The sequence below is a fragment of the Saccopteryx leptura genome, chromosome X, assembly GCF_036850995.1.
Source record: "Saccopteryx leptura isolate mSacLep1 chromosome X, mSacLep1_pri_phased_curated, whole genome shotgun sequence".
Classification (NCBI taxonomy): domain Eukaryota; kingdom Metazoa; phylum Chordata; class Mammalia; order Chiroptera; family Emballonuridae; genus Saccopteryx; species Saccopteryx leptura.
Window position 1 is genome coordinate 25,363,365 of NC_089516.1, and position 17,560 is coordinate 25,380,924.

A 17,560-nucleotide genomic window follows, 5' to 3' on the forward strand; every position below is an offset into this window, starting at 1 on the left:
TAGTTAATTTCCAGTTATTTGAGCTATAACTTCACAATCTCCTAAGAAAACCTTTTTTTTTTTTTTTTAAAGAAAACCTTTAACCTAAGCAATAACCAAAAGGTGTTCTAAAATGCAGATGGTTAGTCCATGAATTAAATAAGACTGAAACCTAAAATAAGTGAAGGAATTTTAATTTGCTGTTTTATAAAACCATTTAATGTTTTAATTGGCAGTGGGCTGTTCAGGCCTGGAAAGGTTTCAGGAAGCTCTGAAAAGGGCTGTCGGCTAAAAGGCACTAGAGTATTTTTAATTGCCATCATTGACAAAGAGAAAAGAGGAAAACCAACTGTCACTACATTTCAGGTATCAATAGGCCTACAAAATAATGCTTTGAGAATGGGACCAGTTAGAATAGACATGTAAAATATTTTATGAAAAATAAAAGCAGGATCTCTGAAAAAAGAGAATGAACTCAGAGAAGGCAAATAAATTTTCCTCTTAATTTTGCGGCTCCTTATTTGCATTTCTGGTACCACGAAATACACTGATTGATTATCTTCAACTGTTTGACACTACTCCGGTGTCTGGCAAGAGTTCCGGAATTCTCCGCAGGACAGAAATGATACAGACTGGATGGATATAGATGCTTTCTCTATTTGGGCATCTAGGAATATAGACAGACCTATGTTGCATAAACATATACTCGGGTGTTCAAGGAGAGGGGATTCTGAGTATATTAATTCTGTGTTTGAGACAGCTGTGCTGATAGTTCAGAACATTTCAAAAATGGTCATTAGGAATACAGCAAAATATTCATGAAATGGAATAAGATCTATGGACTTAGATGAGTCATAGAATGTTCCTTATTCCTGGAAAAGAAGAGAATTTATTCTGTTTAAAAAAATCACAGAGGCCCTGGCCGGTTGGCTCAGCGGTAGAGCGTCGGCCTGGCGTGCGGGGGACCCGGGTTCGATTCCCGGCCAGGGCACACAGGAGAAGCGCCCATTTGCTTCTCCACCCCCCCTCCTTCCTCTCTGTCTCTCTCTTCCCCTCCCGCAGCCAAGGCTCCACTGGAGCAAAGATGGCCCGGGCGCTGGGGATGGCTCCTTGGCCTCTGCCTCAGGTGCTAGAGTGGCTCTGGTCGTGGCAGAGCGACGCCCCGGAGGGGCAGAGCATCGCCCCCTGGTGGGCAGAGCGTGGCCCCTGGTGGGCGTGCCGGGTGGATCCCAGTCTGGCGCATGCGGGAGTCTGTCTGACTGTCTCTCCCCGTTTCCAGCTTCAGAAAAGTGCAAAAAAAAATCACAAAACTGTAGAACTTCTAGACTTATCTAGATGGATATATTCTCACAACTCAATATCTGACATCGATTTTAATATAAATTACCACAATAAATTATAAGACATATGTAAAATGTGGCTTACAGACTCATTAAACAGTATGCCTTTCCACAGTCGATATGATTCCAGTTAAATGAGGGGAAATAATATTTTAAATCACTTATAATATATTTAACTTTAGCATATTAACTATAATGAATTTTTGACTATCACATCTAATTATAATCAAGATGAAAAATGTGTTCTTTAGGGTCACAGCATTTAGGCAAAAACAGTGTAAATTTCAACAAGCATATGTAGAAAAAACTGGGAGGCAACATAGGGTCATTTGAATATTTAAATAAGTCAATCCAGTGTATATTTCATTGGCTCTCTTTTCTGATTTTAAGTATCCAGAAGGCAAGGATTATGATTCTAACTTTGAGACTGAAAAAAGATCTCTATTTCCTTAGGCTGCTTTCTCGCCAACATAAGCGTCCTCTGCTTCTGTGTCCAGGTATTATTCAAGCCAAACCTGACTTTGAAATGCAAGAGAGCTGCTCTCACAGTTGATTTTTTTTCATGTTTTGATCTCTGGCCATGCTACTGTTTCGTAAGGTCAAAAATCGCTCAAAGCTTTGACCCTAATGGCAGTCAAAATCTCGGGCACACGATGTTCTTTATATGAACACAATCAGATGCCTCGTCATCTCAGCCATACTTCCTATATCCTCCTGGATTTTCACCATGACTGAAATTTGGCTTCTTTGTGGTACCAGTCATTAAAGAGGATTTTGAACAGATGAATACATCCACTGAGTCATTGCTGGAGCAGATTTCTTTTTCGCCACGAGCAAGCTGGCAGATCCGCATACAAGTGAGCTTTGTTCTTCTGAGTCACGACCTTACCCTCAATAGATTTTGATTTGTTCTTACGTAATTTTAATTGAGATCTAATTCAATTTGACAGGAGAAAAATCAATGGCTTTTTCAGTTACAAGATACCATTTCTTTGTTCACTCTCTCTCCTCTTAATTCCTCTTTCCCTAGATAGCTACATGTTTGTTCTCCTAAGAGCCCCCCAAACCCCAACCTATGGGCCTATAATAGTCCATTTTTGGCAAAAGTCAATGAGCAAAAACTGTAATGTGCTTAAGAGAGTCTCAAGCTTAGGATTCCAGGAAGCAACTTGACTAATGTAAGCTGAGTTATCTGTTTTTGGTCTGGTACAGAAGTGTGCAACCATTTGAAAACTAAAATAATCATAGTGAACCACACTCGCTATACAGGGTTGCCTTACATATCCAGACCACCTTTTCCCCTCAAAATAGTTTCATGTCTATTACTCTGTTTTATCCTCATCACATCCCAGCAAGTTAACAGAGTGGATACATGTTGTAATGTATGCTGGACATCATTTTATAAAGAACTGTACAAACCAGAGCTAGTACTGTTCTATTACAGATTTTCAAATATTCAAAAATAAGAGGTTGAGTAAGTTGCCCTGGGTGGTGGTCTCATAACTCCTAGGCCATTAAAAATAAGGCCTCTCTCTCTCTCTCTCTCTCTCTCTATATATATATATATATATATATATATATTAAATAACTAGTATTATAAATTCATAACATTTTGATGAGACATCCAACCTTCTTCAGAAAGTAGAGTCATTCCAAGGAAATCAGCCTATTTTAACACTGCATTGCTAGGAGGGCTTCCATTCACGCTGTTTCAGGCAGCAGGGTGGAAAACCAGAAAATGCGAATTGACACAAGACTTCAATGTCTTGGTAATTCAATGTTTTCTTAAAATATGGTCAGCAGACTACATCAAAGACTACATGCGGCTTACAAGCCAACTGAATGCTATTTTCTGAACACAAGCCTAGGACTAGGCATTTTAAATGGTTTTCCAAGTGATTATTAGGCAGATTCCAGTTGGAAAACCACTACATAAATATAACACAAGTGAAGGAGACCATGACCTATTGTTAAGTTACGTCTTCATAATCATGCTCCTTTAAAGGGATGCATTTCAGAAACACATTTTAATTAATTTAATTCATTGGGGTAACATTGGTTAACAAGACCATACAGGTTTCAAGTGTACAACTCAATGTAATACCATCTGCACATTACAAAGTGAATCCGACTTTATCAAAAAATCCCATTCCTTTGTAGCATGGTAACTAGTCATTCTCCAGCAGCAATAATCCATGGAATCAGTGGGTGTATACCAGAGAAGGGGGTGAGGAGAGGGAGAAAAGGGTACAGGGGGTAAACGGTGAGGAAGGAGAGCTGACCTGGGGTGGGGAACACACAATACAGTGTACAGATGACATATTATAGAACTGTACAGCTAAAACGTAGAATTTTATTAACCAATGTCATCTCAACAAATTCAATAAATTCAAAATAAAATAAAATGATAGTATCAAACGTTCTAATACCCCAAGTATTTATTACATAGACGTCGATAGTATTGCAAAGTAGCCATGGCCAAATCACATATAACAAGATGAATCATGTTCTGGTAGTAAAATCACTATTAGATCAAGGAACTGCTAAAATAGTCAATGGAAAAACAAACGGAATTTTAATTATTGCTCAGTGATTACACAGAAAATAACTGTAATTTGTATTCCTTCAAATTTTAAAATTTCAATAGGAATTTGATTTTAAAATGAAGTTTGAACTGTGATTGAAAATCATGTATTTTGCTTGATTGTATTTTCTTAAATTGTACATCTGGAAGCAATCATTTAACCTTCATTTCTTCATCTTTCAACGAACATTCCCTAACTGCTACTTATCAGATGTCAAGTCTCCAGAAGACAAATTCTCTGCCCTGTCTCAGAACAGAGGAGATATATGCCTAAAGCTACTGAATGTGGCCATTGCTGTAACAGAAATGCATGCATGGTGTGGTGAGCTAAGAATTGTGACCAACTAGTAAAAGTCAGTCTTCATAATGCAACACAACATGGCAAAATATGATGCACAGTGTTAATATTTTGAATGACTGCCCATGATTCCATCTGACAACACCAGATAATAAGTTTCTACTTTAAAAATACCCCATTTTCTATAAATCATCAAAACTTTTAAAATTTTAACATAAAAATATATTATAACACTACAAATGTAACTTAGATGATTTCCTAAACTACATCCAGTATGTGTTAAGTGTAACTAAGCCACATTCATGATTTTACGGATCAACAATCTACGGCAGAGCCTGACCAGGGGGTGGTGTAGTGGATAGAGTGTCAGACTGAGATGCAGAGGACCCAGGTTCAAAACCCCAAGGTCACCAGTTTGAGTGTGGGTTTATCTGGTTTGAGCAAGGCTCACCAGCTTGAGCCCAAGGTCGCTGGCTTGAGCAAGGGGTCATTCAGTCTGCTGTAGTCCCCCAGTCAAGGAACATAAGGGAAGCAATCAATGAACAACTAAGGTGCTGCAACAAAAAATTGATGCTTCTAATCTCTCTCTCTTCCTCTCTGTCCTTATCTGACCCTCTCTATGTCTGTCTCTCTGTCTTTGTCACAAAAAAACAAAAACAAACAAAAAAAAATCTATGGCAGAAAATCCAATAATTAGATTCTCACCTGCACTAATATACTGCTCACAAAAATTAGGGAATAATTCAAAATGAATATGAAATGATAAAAAGAAAAGCATTTAATATTTTTATTAAACAAGAACATCAGAAAAGCAAATGGCAAGTTAAAGAAAGTTCTTCAATTATGCAAATGAGATGCAAAATCAACTTTTATTTCATTGGTGAAAGTGCACTATACAAAAGGCTGAAAGTACTGGAGTATCACTTCATATTCATTTTGAAATATTTCCTAATTTTTGTGAGCAAAGAGGGCTTTAATGAAACCAAAGGATCTGTTACCTCGCCTGCTCCTATCCCAAACATTCCTCAGACAATTTCCTCCCTTATGATTCTAAAAATCTATTACTTGGGGTGATATTGACAACAGTCCCCTAGCATTTTGCCCAGTGACTCTAAGTCACTCAGACCCCCATTTCTGCAAAAGGGGAGGCTTTACACTCTTAGGCAGTAATCAGTTTAGTCAATTATCACTCATTTCTCCACCCCTCCCACATTCTCCAATATCAAAACAACTAAGAGAGTCATGTTTTTATTCAACTGAATATCTGTCATGGGCTAACCCAATGGTATTCTTTGTACGGTTATAGTATTGCTGGCTTAATGCAATCAATTTGAAAAATCTCAAGGAACACTTATTTTAGGATAATTAGTATCACTAACCTGTGCAGAACTCTTTTCAAGTTTTTGGGCTAAATTATCCCAGCGCTGGGAAAAGCTGTCCAGCCATGCTTCCATCTTTTGTGTTACCGACACATTTTTCAATGTTGTAAGAAGATCTTGGTTAAGTGAGCGGAGTTTGTCCATGGTTTGCTTTTTCTTTTCTAGATCCATTTTCAAAACCTTTAATACAAGGAAGAATGCAGAATAAGCCGAGGCTACATTTTATAAAACACTACAGTTCGACTTGCTTTTGCGTGTATTTTCTCATTTGCATAGATTAGAAAAGATTGTAATCAAGCCTGCAAAGGACTAGGAGCTCATAAAAGTAAAAGTGGAAAATTCAAGTCACAATAATCTTCCCAAGAAGCTTGAAGAAAAAAAATAAAGTCAGAAGTAGAATAATCACCTAGGAGGGGAACTTACAAGCTGCCTTAAAATATATGAAGCCCTGCCAAATAAAAAGTAGCCTTTCTTCAAAATGCAAAAGAGAGATCAACATATGGAAACTACTTTTTAACTTTTAACAGAAGAGTAGAAGGCATGGATCTTGCATGTTAGTGAACTTCCTCTTCCAGTAGAATTCAAGTGAATTACCACATGCCAGGAGTACCAAAGAGAAGCTGGTTTGGCTAACTGAGAAGATTGAATCTCCCCATTCTAAAAGGCTGCGATTATTTGCAATATTACTTGTTTTTGCCACTTTTACATTCTTTTCATTATTTGGATATAAAACCCTTCTTATGCAGATTACTAACTTTTACATATTTTAACATCTATTATTCAATTGTTTTGGGCTCTTTGAGCAATTACCCTCTAAAAGTAACTTTATTTATTTAATTTTAGTGAGAGGAGGGGAGGCAGAGAGAGACTTCCGCATGTACCCCTAACAGGATCCACAGGGCAAGCCCACTAGGGGGCAATGCTCTGTCCATCTGGGGCCCTGGCTCCATTGCAACCAAAGCCATTTTTTAGTGCCTGAGGTGGAGGCCATAGAGCCATCCTCAGCACCCAGGGCCAACTCGCTCTAATTGAGCCATGGCTGCAAGAGCGGAGGAGAGGAAAGGGGGGGAGAGAGAGAGAAAAGAGGGGGGGGAGGAGCGAAGAAGTAGATGGGCATTTCTCTTGTGTGCCCTGAGCGGGAATTGAACCTGGGATATCCACATGCAAAGCAACGCTCTACCGGCCAGGGCTGTCTAAAAGTAACTTTAGAGTTATTTAAGTAATAGAACTAAGTAACTGAGTACGACACAAACTCTGCGGAATAACATTGCATGTTTTCAAAATACATGTGTTTTAGGAAGTAATTTTTATACCATTCTTATTTCCAAAGCTCCTGTGAGCTACAAAGGATTACACATGCCCTTTGGTTACTGCGGCATGAATAAACAAAGTGGCATTGTGCGAAGCCAGTAGATCAGGGCAGCTTACCCAGTAAGGTCACCCTACACTTTGGGAAACCAATTTCCAGTCAAACACTAATCCCTGACACAACTTGTAAACACAGAATAAGATAAAAGAAAGGCAAAAGTTATCTGTAGGCCCCTTTACAATCCCCTCTTGTTGGTGGAAGCAAGTACCGCGAGAATAAATCAACTCAGCAGTGAGCCCTGACTTTCCAAAACCAGTACAAATTTATTTAAGAGCAACTAATATTGCATGTGGTAAAGCCACCGTCATGAAACAGATGCACCAACTGCTCAAGAACTGAAGTGGCATCAACACAGAGAAATCAACGTAGCCCCCAAACACACACACACACACACACACACACACACACACACTTTATGTATCCCATCTTGGCTTGTCAACTGCACTGATAGTTCTGAACTGCAGAATGTCCTGGTGTGTCCTTGAATCAGTCCATCCTTTTTCAGAATCTGCTTCCCCTGATGTAGCTGTACTGCAGTCTTACTGCATGCCATTTTTAAAGAATAAATACAAGATTTGAAGTTCACTTTGAAATTTTCCTCAATAAAGTTTCTTCATTAAGCATGAAAGAATGCAATAGACCAAAATATGGGTTAAGATATATAAGTTGAATTCATATCAACTAAAACTCGTAGTAATAGATAGGTTTTGTACATTGATTCTGTTTAATTCACTTTAGCTTTCCTTCCATTAAATTGAAGTGCATACTTGGACGACAAGTAAACCAACAGTTTATGCTACCTGCCTAGAACTGGGACCCAAATTTGAATTTCAGTGCAGACTCCTCCAATTCTTTATGGTGTCTCATGTTCTTTTTTTTCTTTTTATTAACTTTTGGCATGCGTTTATTTTGTTGTAAGCTATCTCAAGTTCTTTTTGGAAAAAGGCATGATAAAAATAAAGACATACATTTAAAAATACAGAGATGTAAATACAGTTTTCTTTGGCTTTCTTTCTCAGAGCTTACGGGTCAATTTTAAATAGCTATACGTGTAAGGCTAAGTGGTGAATCCATTATTTAAAGAAAATGTGTAATGATTTGGAAAGATTTCAGAAGAGAATCTAAGAGTAATGCTTAAAGAACAGGAAACACTTTGCACTGAAAATTTATGGGTAATCTCATGTTACCTAAACAGGTTTTCATAGATGATCTATAAAACTAATTGGATATCCAGAGAGATTTAGTGCTAAATGAAAATAAGCCTCCTGTGCTAACACATTTAACCAAATAGAGAAGCATTTGGTGAGGATTACAAGAATAAAGGTGAAAGTCGTCATTAAGTACAATTAGGAAAAATACACTCATGATAAAGTAACAACAGCGTTATTATGAAATCATATTTTTACCTAAATCTGTATCACAAAATCATTGTAGTGACAAAAGCTTCTAACTAGTAAATTAGAGATCTGTGTTCTTCTGAATGGTGATGGCAGGGCAGCTGCTTTGCTGCAATTTCTTTCCTCTCTTTGCTCTGGATGCTGTTTCTCTCTCTCTCTCTCTCTCTCTCTCTCTCTCTCTCTCTCTCTCTCTCTCTTCCCACCCCTCATAATCTCTCAGTTCCTAAAGGACTCTGCAACCATAACCAATGGGGGGAGAAGACAGTAAACACACGGTGATGCCAGATACATCGAGTAACAGTAATCAGTTACTTTCTCCCACCTATCTTTGGATATCGATTCTTGTCAGTATGGATTTTATGTGGGCATGTTAAATAACTATGAACTAATTCTTACTAACCATTCAAGCAGAAAAAAAGAGTCTTTCTGCACATATCAAAACCTGAGCCTAGTTCTCTGAATGCCAGAAACCACACAGCTCTATAAAACTCAGCAGGCAAAAGGAAGCTCCAGAAAACTTATACAAAGCACAGGTCAGCAAGGACCTTGAAAGAGGAAATTAATTTTATTTTCATAAAAGCCAGGCACCTGTACCTATCTCGAAGGTAGACAGAAAGATACTGTCAATAAATCAGATCCGGCCCTGGCTGGATAGTTCGTTTGGTTAGAGCGTCACCCTCAAGCACAGAGGCTGTCAGTTCGATCCCTGGTCAGGGCACACACAGGAACAATGCAATATCCTTGTCCTTATCTCTCTCTCCACCCCCGCTTCCCTCTCTCTAAAAGTTAAATAATAAAAAAGTACTAAATGAGTCAGATTGGGCCAGTAGTAGAGACAGGCGAGAGACAGGCACGTTGCTCAAGAAGACAGAAGAGACATGTCCTGTCTGGTCAAGGTTAGATGATCTGAAGTGAAAAACAGCATGTACGCTCACAAAGGCCCAGGAAATCTCCACCCTCTTTTTAGCAAAAGTATTCTGTAAAGAATCATGCCAAGACAATTACTCTCACATGGCAAAATTGATTTCTGAACCTATTTTATGTGTAGGTACGTACTAATCTATATGTGTAAAGTACTTCAATTTATTCAAATCACCTGCTGATATACTTAGGTAGACTAATCACTTCTGGGGGTTCTCAATTTGTGGGAACATGAGAATGTCCTGGGGGGCTTGCAGAAATGCAGGTTTCTGAGACCTACTTCCAGTCGGTCAGCAGATTGAGTTTGGGGCCTGAGAATGTGCATTTCTAAGAAGTTGTGAGGTGATGCCGAAACTGATATTGACAGTCTGGGGCCAACACTTTGAGAACCCCTGATCCCACCTGGATGAATTCTTTGATGGTGAGAACAGGGTAGCAAGTCCTGGTGAAACAGCGCCATCAACAGGGAGTTCCTGAGCTCGCATAAGCATTCTACCTGTGCCATTTGATCCTGCAGCCTCCTGAGTGTCTCAATTGCACAGGACTCCTGGAGCTCGTGCGCATCAGACTCGCTCTCTCGGATTGCCGGGCTGCCCCGAGTTCACCCTCCACAGCAACCTTCCGTCCTGCACATCATCTTGCACACTTCCCAGGGAGCATCTCTCTAGTAGATAGCAGCCTTCCCATGATAGTCTACATTTTCCTCTAAGTCTAAGAATACCCCTCACAAAGGCCAGTTTCTTCTTTCCTTTTCTTCTTATCCTTTCCATCAAATAAAACTTCAGTTTTGACCATAAAAACAAAACACACCTTCCTGATCTGTGGTGGTGCAGTGGATAAAACATCAACCTGGAACACTGAGGTTGCTGGTTCAAAACCCTGGTCAGGGCACAGTCAAGAAGCAACTACTATGAGTTCATGCATCCTGCTCCCTCCCTCCATCCTCCTTTCTCTCTCTCTCTCTCTCTCTCTCTCTCTCCCTAAAATGAATAAATAAAATAAAATAAATTAGAAAAAAAAACCCTATGCAATTCAGATAAAACTATAGCTCTATTGGAAATGAAATACTTGAGTCCTCATCTCCCTCTCAAATAAAAAATAGGAGAAAAATCCCATGGGTTATTAGTGATAATATTTCCAAACAAATTACACTGATTATAAATAAAAGACAGTTTTTTGCACACAGTATCTATACCTAGGTATGTAGTAGGAAATGGTGACAGATGGTAACTGTTTTGGGTCTCAGATTGTGACATATTTTAATGAACATTAAATTCTTATTCACTGCCTGAGTCAGCAGGGGAATTTTACCTCAAATTCTAGACCAGCTGTCAGGTTTTGTTAATTGGCTTAAACTATCAAATGATAAGACTTATCCATAACAAATTTTCACTTTGTTCACAAGTAAGGTGACATAATTTGAATTTTAATCATATTGGAAAATTATTGAGACTTTGCTAAGAGAGCATTTTCATCGCCCTGAGGCTAATAAAGCCTTTTATACACAAAAATGTCAACCTAGTGGCATATGACTGTTTGAAAATGACAGTTCTCGATTACAGTTAAGTTTTGTCAAGGAATCAAATGATATGAAGAGTTTTGAAACAGCTCAGAGAGCCTGGGCCTGAGTCTCAGTGTCTTGGTGCTCCTTTCAGCTCTGCTGCTAATATTCTATGACACCTTCCAATTCAGGCGTCCCCAAACTACGGCCCGAGGGCCGCATGCGGCCCCCTGAGGCCATTTATCCAGCCCCCCACCGCACTTCCGGAAGAGGCACCTCTTTCATTGGTGGTCAGTGAGAGGAGCACTGTATGTGGCGGCCCTCCAACGGTCTGAGGGACAGTGAACTGGCCCCTTCTGGAAAAAGTTTGGGGACCCCTGCTACATACATGTCATGTGTTTTTCCTGGGCCTCAATGTGTTCTTTTGAAATAAGCTTGTCTTTCTCCTCCTATTCATGCCCAATGCTACTTTAGATTATTAGTTCTTCCAACTGGTCCCCTTACTACCAAAAGTCTCACTACCAAAGAGTATTCCAAAAATGTAAATATGATTGTGATCAAACTCTCCATGGCTCCCTACCAGCTGCAGAACAAAACCACAAGTAAATCACCAATATTTTGCCTTCTGTTGATATGTATACAGATGACTTTTTTCTTTTTTTACAGAGACAGAGAGAGATAGATAGGACAGACAGATAGGAACAGGGAGAGATGAGAAGCATCAACTCTTCATTGCGACACCTCAGCTGTTCATTGATTGCTTTCTCATTTTTGCCTTGATCAGGGGGCTTAAAGCAGACTGAGTAACCCCTTGCTTGAGCCAGTGACCTTGGGCTCAAGCTGGTGACCTCGGGGTCTCGAACGTGTGTCCTCTGCATCCCAGTCCGACGCTCTATCCACTGCACCACCACCTGGTCAGGCTATACAGATGACTTTTTTTGAAAACTCTTTAGTTGTATCATCACTCAAGAAAGCATACATTCTTTGAGGAATGATTTATCAATAAACAAGCTAGCTTGTAATAACCAGTAATATATAAGTGAATCTAGCTTAAATTAAATGCCTAAAAATAAGTAATTACAAAACAAAAAATTGTATGATATGGCCCTAACCAGTTGGCTCAGTGGTCAAGTATTGGCCTGGTATGTGGATGTCCCAGATTTGATTCCCAAGCAGGGCACACAGAAGAAGCAACCACCTGCTTCTCCTCCCCTCACTCTCCCCCTTCTCTTTTCCTCTCTCTCTCCCCTTCCCGCAGTCATGGCTTGATTGGTTTGAGCACATTGGCCCCAGCAATGAGGATGGCTCCATTGAGCCTCCAATTCAGGTGCTAAAAATAGCTCAGCTGCGAGCATGGCTCCAAATGAGGATTGCCAGGTGGATCCCAGTCGGGGCACATGCAGGAGTCTGTCTCTGTCTCCCCTCCTCTCACTTGGAAAAGAAAAAAAAAATTGTATGATACAAATGTTTGTAAAATGGTTCAAATTTATCAGGAAAATTTACTTAAGAACAGCTTTTTAAGTTAATAATTTAATTATTATGAAGTGTAATATATAATATCAATACAAAGATAAATAAATACTTCAGGTAAAATTGTGAAACATTATTTACAATAGACCTTTGTGTTATATTAGAGTTGATACCAAGTTAGCACTTAATAAAACTGAGCTACCAAAACTCAAAAAGCAATCTTATTGATGCAATATTTTACTTTAAAAATAATGTTTAATATTAGATTGGCCTCTCCTTTACTAGAAAATAGTGAGATTCTCAGCTAAAGAGAAGTTTTAGGGATCTTTTTCAATCCTGTAAAGTTCAACTCAAACTGAAATGGCTCAAAGCAGCCTTCCCTGATGGCCTTTGTACTGTCAAAGTACCCCTAGTTTTCAAAGCACAGGCAATTGCAATCAATGACATTGGTTTTAACGGGTTTTTTAAATATGCTTCCCAAATGAAGAGGAAAGCCCCTTAAACATGAGGATAATCATCTCTTGTACTGCTCGTATTTCTCGGAGAATCTACTTGTCTATTACTTTAGAAGTATACTGTTTATAATTTTATAGAATATTCACAGGTACTTTTTTTAGCGACAGAGACAGACAAACAGAAAGGGAGAGAGATGAGAAGCATCAACTCATAGTTGCGGTACCTTAGTTCTTCATCGATTGCTTTCTCATATGTGCCTTGAGGGGGGGGTGCTATAGCAGAGCTAGTGACCCCTTGCTCAAGCCAGCGACCTTAGGCTCAGTCCAGTGAACTTGGGCTCAAGCCAGTGTCCACAGGGTCATAGCTATGATCCCACGCTCAAGCCAGATGAGCCTGCACTCAAGCCAGCAACCTCACGGTTTTGAATCTGGGTCCTCAGCGTCCCAGGCCGATGCTCTATCCACTGTGCCACCATTAGTCAAGCTCACAGGTACTTCTTATTGTTACGTTTTGTAAAATCCAACCGAAGTCTTATTTCAGGTATTCTGTATTTTTTCAGGACTACAATTTTGTTTGAGAAAACAAGGTTGAAAATCTACCTATATCTTATGAAGTTCATGTTTGTTACCCTCCAAAATTCTTATGTTGAAGGCCTGACCCCTCAATATGAGAACATTAGGAAGCGGGCTTTGGGGAGGTAATTAGGTTCAGCTGAAGTCATGCTAGTCGAGTCCCTATCATGGGATTAGTGACCTTTTAAGAAAAGAAAGAGACGCCCCCATCACGACCATGTGAGGATACAGCGAAAAGCTGCTATGTGGAAGCCAGCACCTTGATTTTGCATTTTCCAGCTACCAGAGCTCCAAAAAATAAATGTCTGTCGGTTAAGCCACCCAGCCTATGATACTTTGTTCTAGCAGCCTGAGCAAGGCATTATGCTTTTCCTATTTTAATTAATTAACAACACGATATAATTAAGTAGACTGAACTAAGTAAGAACAATGAATATCTGGTTCAAGGTCAAAATAGAAAGATGAAATAATGGTGTGAATATAAACTATTGGGCTCAAAACAAAAAGACTGAACGCTCAACAATACATACAGCCAGTTTCTGAAGACTTGATAACACTTCACTTTGATCCTTAGAACCACTCGTGTGAATCTTGCTCACTGCCTCTTCTCTTTCTGAAAGCCATGTACTAAGAAGGCACTGAAAGAGATCGAATAATTGCCAAAAAGAAAACAAATATTATTAAAGTAGACTGTCACAGTTTTTAATTTATTCATTTAACACCTCTCCATGTCACCCACCGTTAGTTTCCCCCACATGACTCACCTGTTCTTCAGTAAAACGCTGCCATTTGAGAAGGATGTCTTGTAAAAGAACCCAACGATCTTCTGTCCATCTACAGATGTTTGCCCATCGATCTCCCAGGACCTGGGAAGGAAACAACCCACCACAAAATCAGCAAACAATTAACTGTTAACTGAATTCCATTCAAAATGCCAGGAATGATTTAAGAAAGGATCTAATTCTGACTCCCTTATGTACATGAGGCATTCTAAAGAGCACTCGTCCCGGTCTTGCTGATAATGGCTACACGCTGCTCCTTTAGCTTGCTTTAGATTATTCCGCTCGCTCTTTCACCTTAACATTGAGAAGCAAAGATACTTACAAGAACTCTGAAGCACTTATCAAAGCAATATTTCGAATGTCTCCACAGTACATGTGAGATAGCAAAGGCAGAAATACTGAATTAAAGAGGATTTTGCATTTGTAACCTGTAAAATGTGTACCTTTCTTAGGTCACAGATAATCCACTCCAAAGAGTAAAAGTCAATTAATCAGAATGCCTAAATATTGATATACCTTTATTTGAAGGGATCCTGTATAATTCGTGTTGTTTATATGCTGATTGTAGAAAAAAATCATTAGTGACAAATTATGTCCATGTGTAGATTTTAAAAATTATCTGGATTATTATTAAAAGGTATTTAAAAAATATATCTCTAAACTAGTCCAGTGAGAAAACTAGAACATTCCCTGAGTAGTAACTGCCAGGTCTGAAGTGTGTCACTAATGTGTATGTGTGCTCGCTATTTTGATAAGTAACATAAACCAAGGACCGGTGGTTTTTAAAGGATTTTTTTTTCTGTATTTTTCTGAAGCCAGAAACGGGGAGAGACAGTCAAACAGACTCCCGGATGCGCCCGACTGGGATCCACCCGGCACGCCCACCAGGGGGCGATGCTCTGCCCACCAGGGGGCGATGCTCTGCCCCTCTGGGGCATCACTCTGTTGCGACCAGAGCCACTCTAGCGCCTGGGGCAGAGGCCGAGGAGCCATCCCCAGCGCCCGGGCCATCTTTGCTCCAGTGGAGCCTCGGCTGCGGGAGGGCAAGAGAGAGACAGAGAGGAAGGAGAGGGGGAGGGGTGGAGAAGCAGATGGGCGCTTCTCCTGTGTGCCCTGGCCGGGAATCGAACCCGGGACTTCTGCATGCCAGACCGATGCTCTACCACTGAGCCAACCGGCCAGGGTGGACTGGTGGTTTTTAGATAAAGAAATGTATGTTGCAATGCTTTCTATGCTAAGGAAGTATTTTGTAACAAAAAAAAAAATCTCATTTATTTCAACTCCATTGTGATGCACTTCAGAGCCTAAAATTTCAAATCGTTTGACTTTCTCATAAGTAAGAGAATTACTTTCCCATACCTATTGGATTTTTAAAACTAGACTGATGGTAACTAGATGGAATGTATTGTGGTGGTCATTTTGTAGTGTATACAAAGATCAAATTATTATGTTGTACACCTGAAACTAATATGATGCTGTATACCAATTCTACTTCAATACAAATAATCAAAATTCAATGAATTTATATATGAAAAAACTAGAAGCATCTCAAAATATAGACATGGTTTATTCTGTATAGAATTAGATCTAAAAGAAAAATGGATGGAACATATTTATTTTACAAATATATTTGCATCTAAGCTAAGCCACATCATAACTTCTACCTTACTTGATGCTACGTGCTTGGATCAATCCACCTAGAAGATACTAATATATGATTCAAATAATACAAATGTAATTAGCATCATGACAAAATCCACATATCCCTAGGTGGCTTGCAGACATACGTAACTTTTCAAAAACTTGTTTAATCTACCATCATTTCAAAAAGGGGCCCCGCACCTGAATAAGAAGTAGGTAATGGACACTTTACTGCAGTATTAAAATGATCATGGATGCATATGTAGCTCAGTCACAGTGAGCTTTCAGGTTTTCTTCAGAACTGTCAAAAATCTTGCTTTCAGCAAAATGTAACTGATTTTTGAATTTTTTACCACTTTACCCTCTACATTACTCCTTTTCAATTATTTTAGCTTAGGACAGAAGCCATAGAAGAGAAATAGTGATGCAAGCTAGCCACAAGAATTGAGCTATCATAAGTCAATGAATTCAACAATATCAGCCATTTACGTATTAGAAGCTAGTAGTTGTGATTTTTTTCTAAAACATATAAAAATTTTTTGTGTGTGAACTTCCTAGGGTCCATGTCAGTATGCATCAGGTAAAATGGCATATAATGAATCTACTGCTGTGTTAGTTGTAAAAATGTTTGGCTTCAAATAGAGAAAATCTTCCTTCTTAGACATAAAGTACACTATCTGCTTGATTTGATGATGTAACATAAAAGGGCAAGTTGTAAGATGTTTATGCAGCGCTTCAACCCCAGCAGAGATGGGAGTCAAAGGGAAAAAGAATAAACTCAAAACTGTAGCATCATCTTTATAAATGAACTGACACTTCCAAATAGATAGAGCATCTTTCTCTAGTACTACAAGACACAAAATGTAGTGTTCACTAAAGTAGCATCTTAGGTTTGTAATCTTATAGATGGATGTTTACAATTTATTTATGTGTGGAAAACATCCTATAAAACAAATCCCCCCAAAAAAAACCTTCATACACTAAATTGTTTAAGATTATTAAATTCATAGGAATTCCCAAATATATTAATGTGATACTGTTAACACTGTAGTTTTATTTTTTTCACTATATGAATGAGTCCCACAAAACTAGTAAGAAATACTCTTGTAGGTACACAGTCAACATAGTTGAGACAACTATATTAGAAATGTTATTAAGTGTCCTTTGTATTCAAATAGTAATGGATAACTTTGATAATTCATTAATCAGGCTTATAATTCAGCCAATATTTAATTTAACTTAGAGTTACTGGTACTCTGGAGAGCACCATTTATTTATCAATCATGGATTTATTATAATGACAAATATTAATCAAACACATATCATATGTCTCAAATTATAGATTAGAGATGTTATAGACTGAACTGAAATTCCTATGTTGAAGCCCTACCTTCGATTAATCTAGAATGAGATGGTATTAGGAGGTAGGGTCTTTAAAGACAGGGTCTTTAAGCTTGAATGAGGTTGTTAGGGTGGGCTCCTATCCAATCTGACAGGTATCGTTATAAGCAGAAGAAATCTGGACACACTGGGAGACCCCCGGGATGTGTGTATACAGAGGAGAAACCATGCGAGGACACAGCAAGAAGGCGTCCATCTGCAAGCCAAGGAGAGAGGCTGAGAAAGAAACCCAACCTTCTGACACCTGGACTTGGACTTCTAGGCCAGAACTATAAGAAAATAAATTGTTTTCTAAGCTACTCAGTCGTTGGTATTTTGTTATGGTATTTTGTATGACTAATACAAATAGACATATTTAAGAGAGGTTGATTCTGTGGCATTACAAAATATCGCACATAACTAAAATTGCTAAAAGTAAAGATCCACTTACAGTGGGAGAATATTAGAGAATGCATTTCAATGATCAAAGT

At 38.9% G+C, this 17,560-nt stretch overlaps 1 protein-coding gene across 6 annotated transcripts in view; it reads right to left on the reverse strand.

The window, feature by feature from the left end:
• The window catches only part of DMD (dystrophin), a 1,890,745-nt gene that overhangs the window by 1,620,826 nt on the left and 252,359 nt on the right, over positions 1-17,560 (reverse strand). For all 6 annotated transcript variants that reach the window (XM_066356826.1, XM_066356825.1, XM_066356822.1 and 3 more), the window contains 3 exons: positions 14,031-14,132; positions 13,797-13,904; positions 5,581-5,760 (listed from right to left, as the gene is read on the reverse strand). In XM_066356826.1, coding sequence (XP_066212923.1) covers positions 5,581-5,760; positions 13,797-13,904; positions 14,031-14,132 — 390 coding nt within the window. The remainder of the gene's footprint in view (positions 1-5,580; positions 5,761-13,796; positions 13,905-14,030; positions 14,133-17,560) is intronic.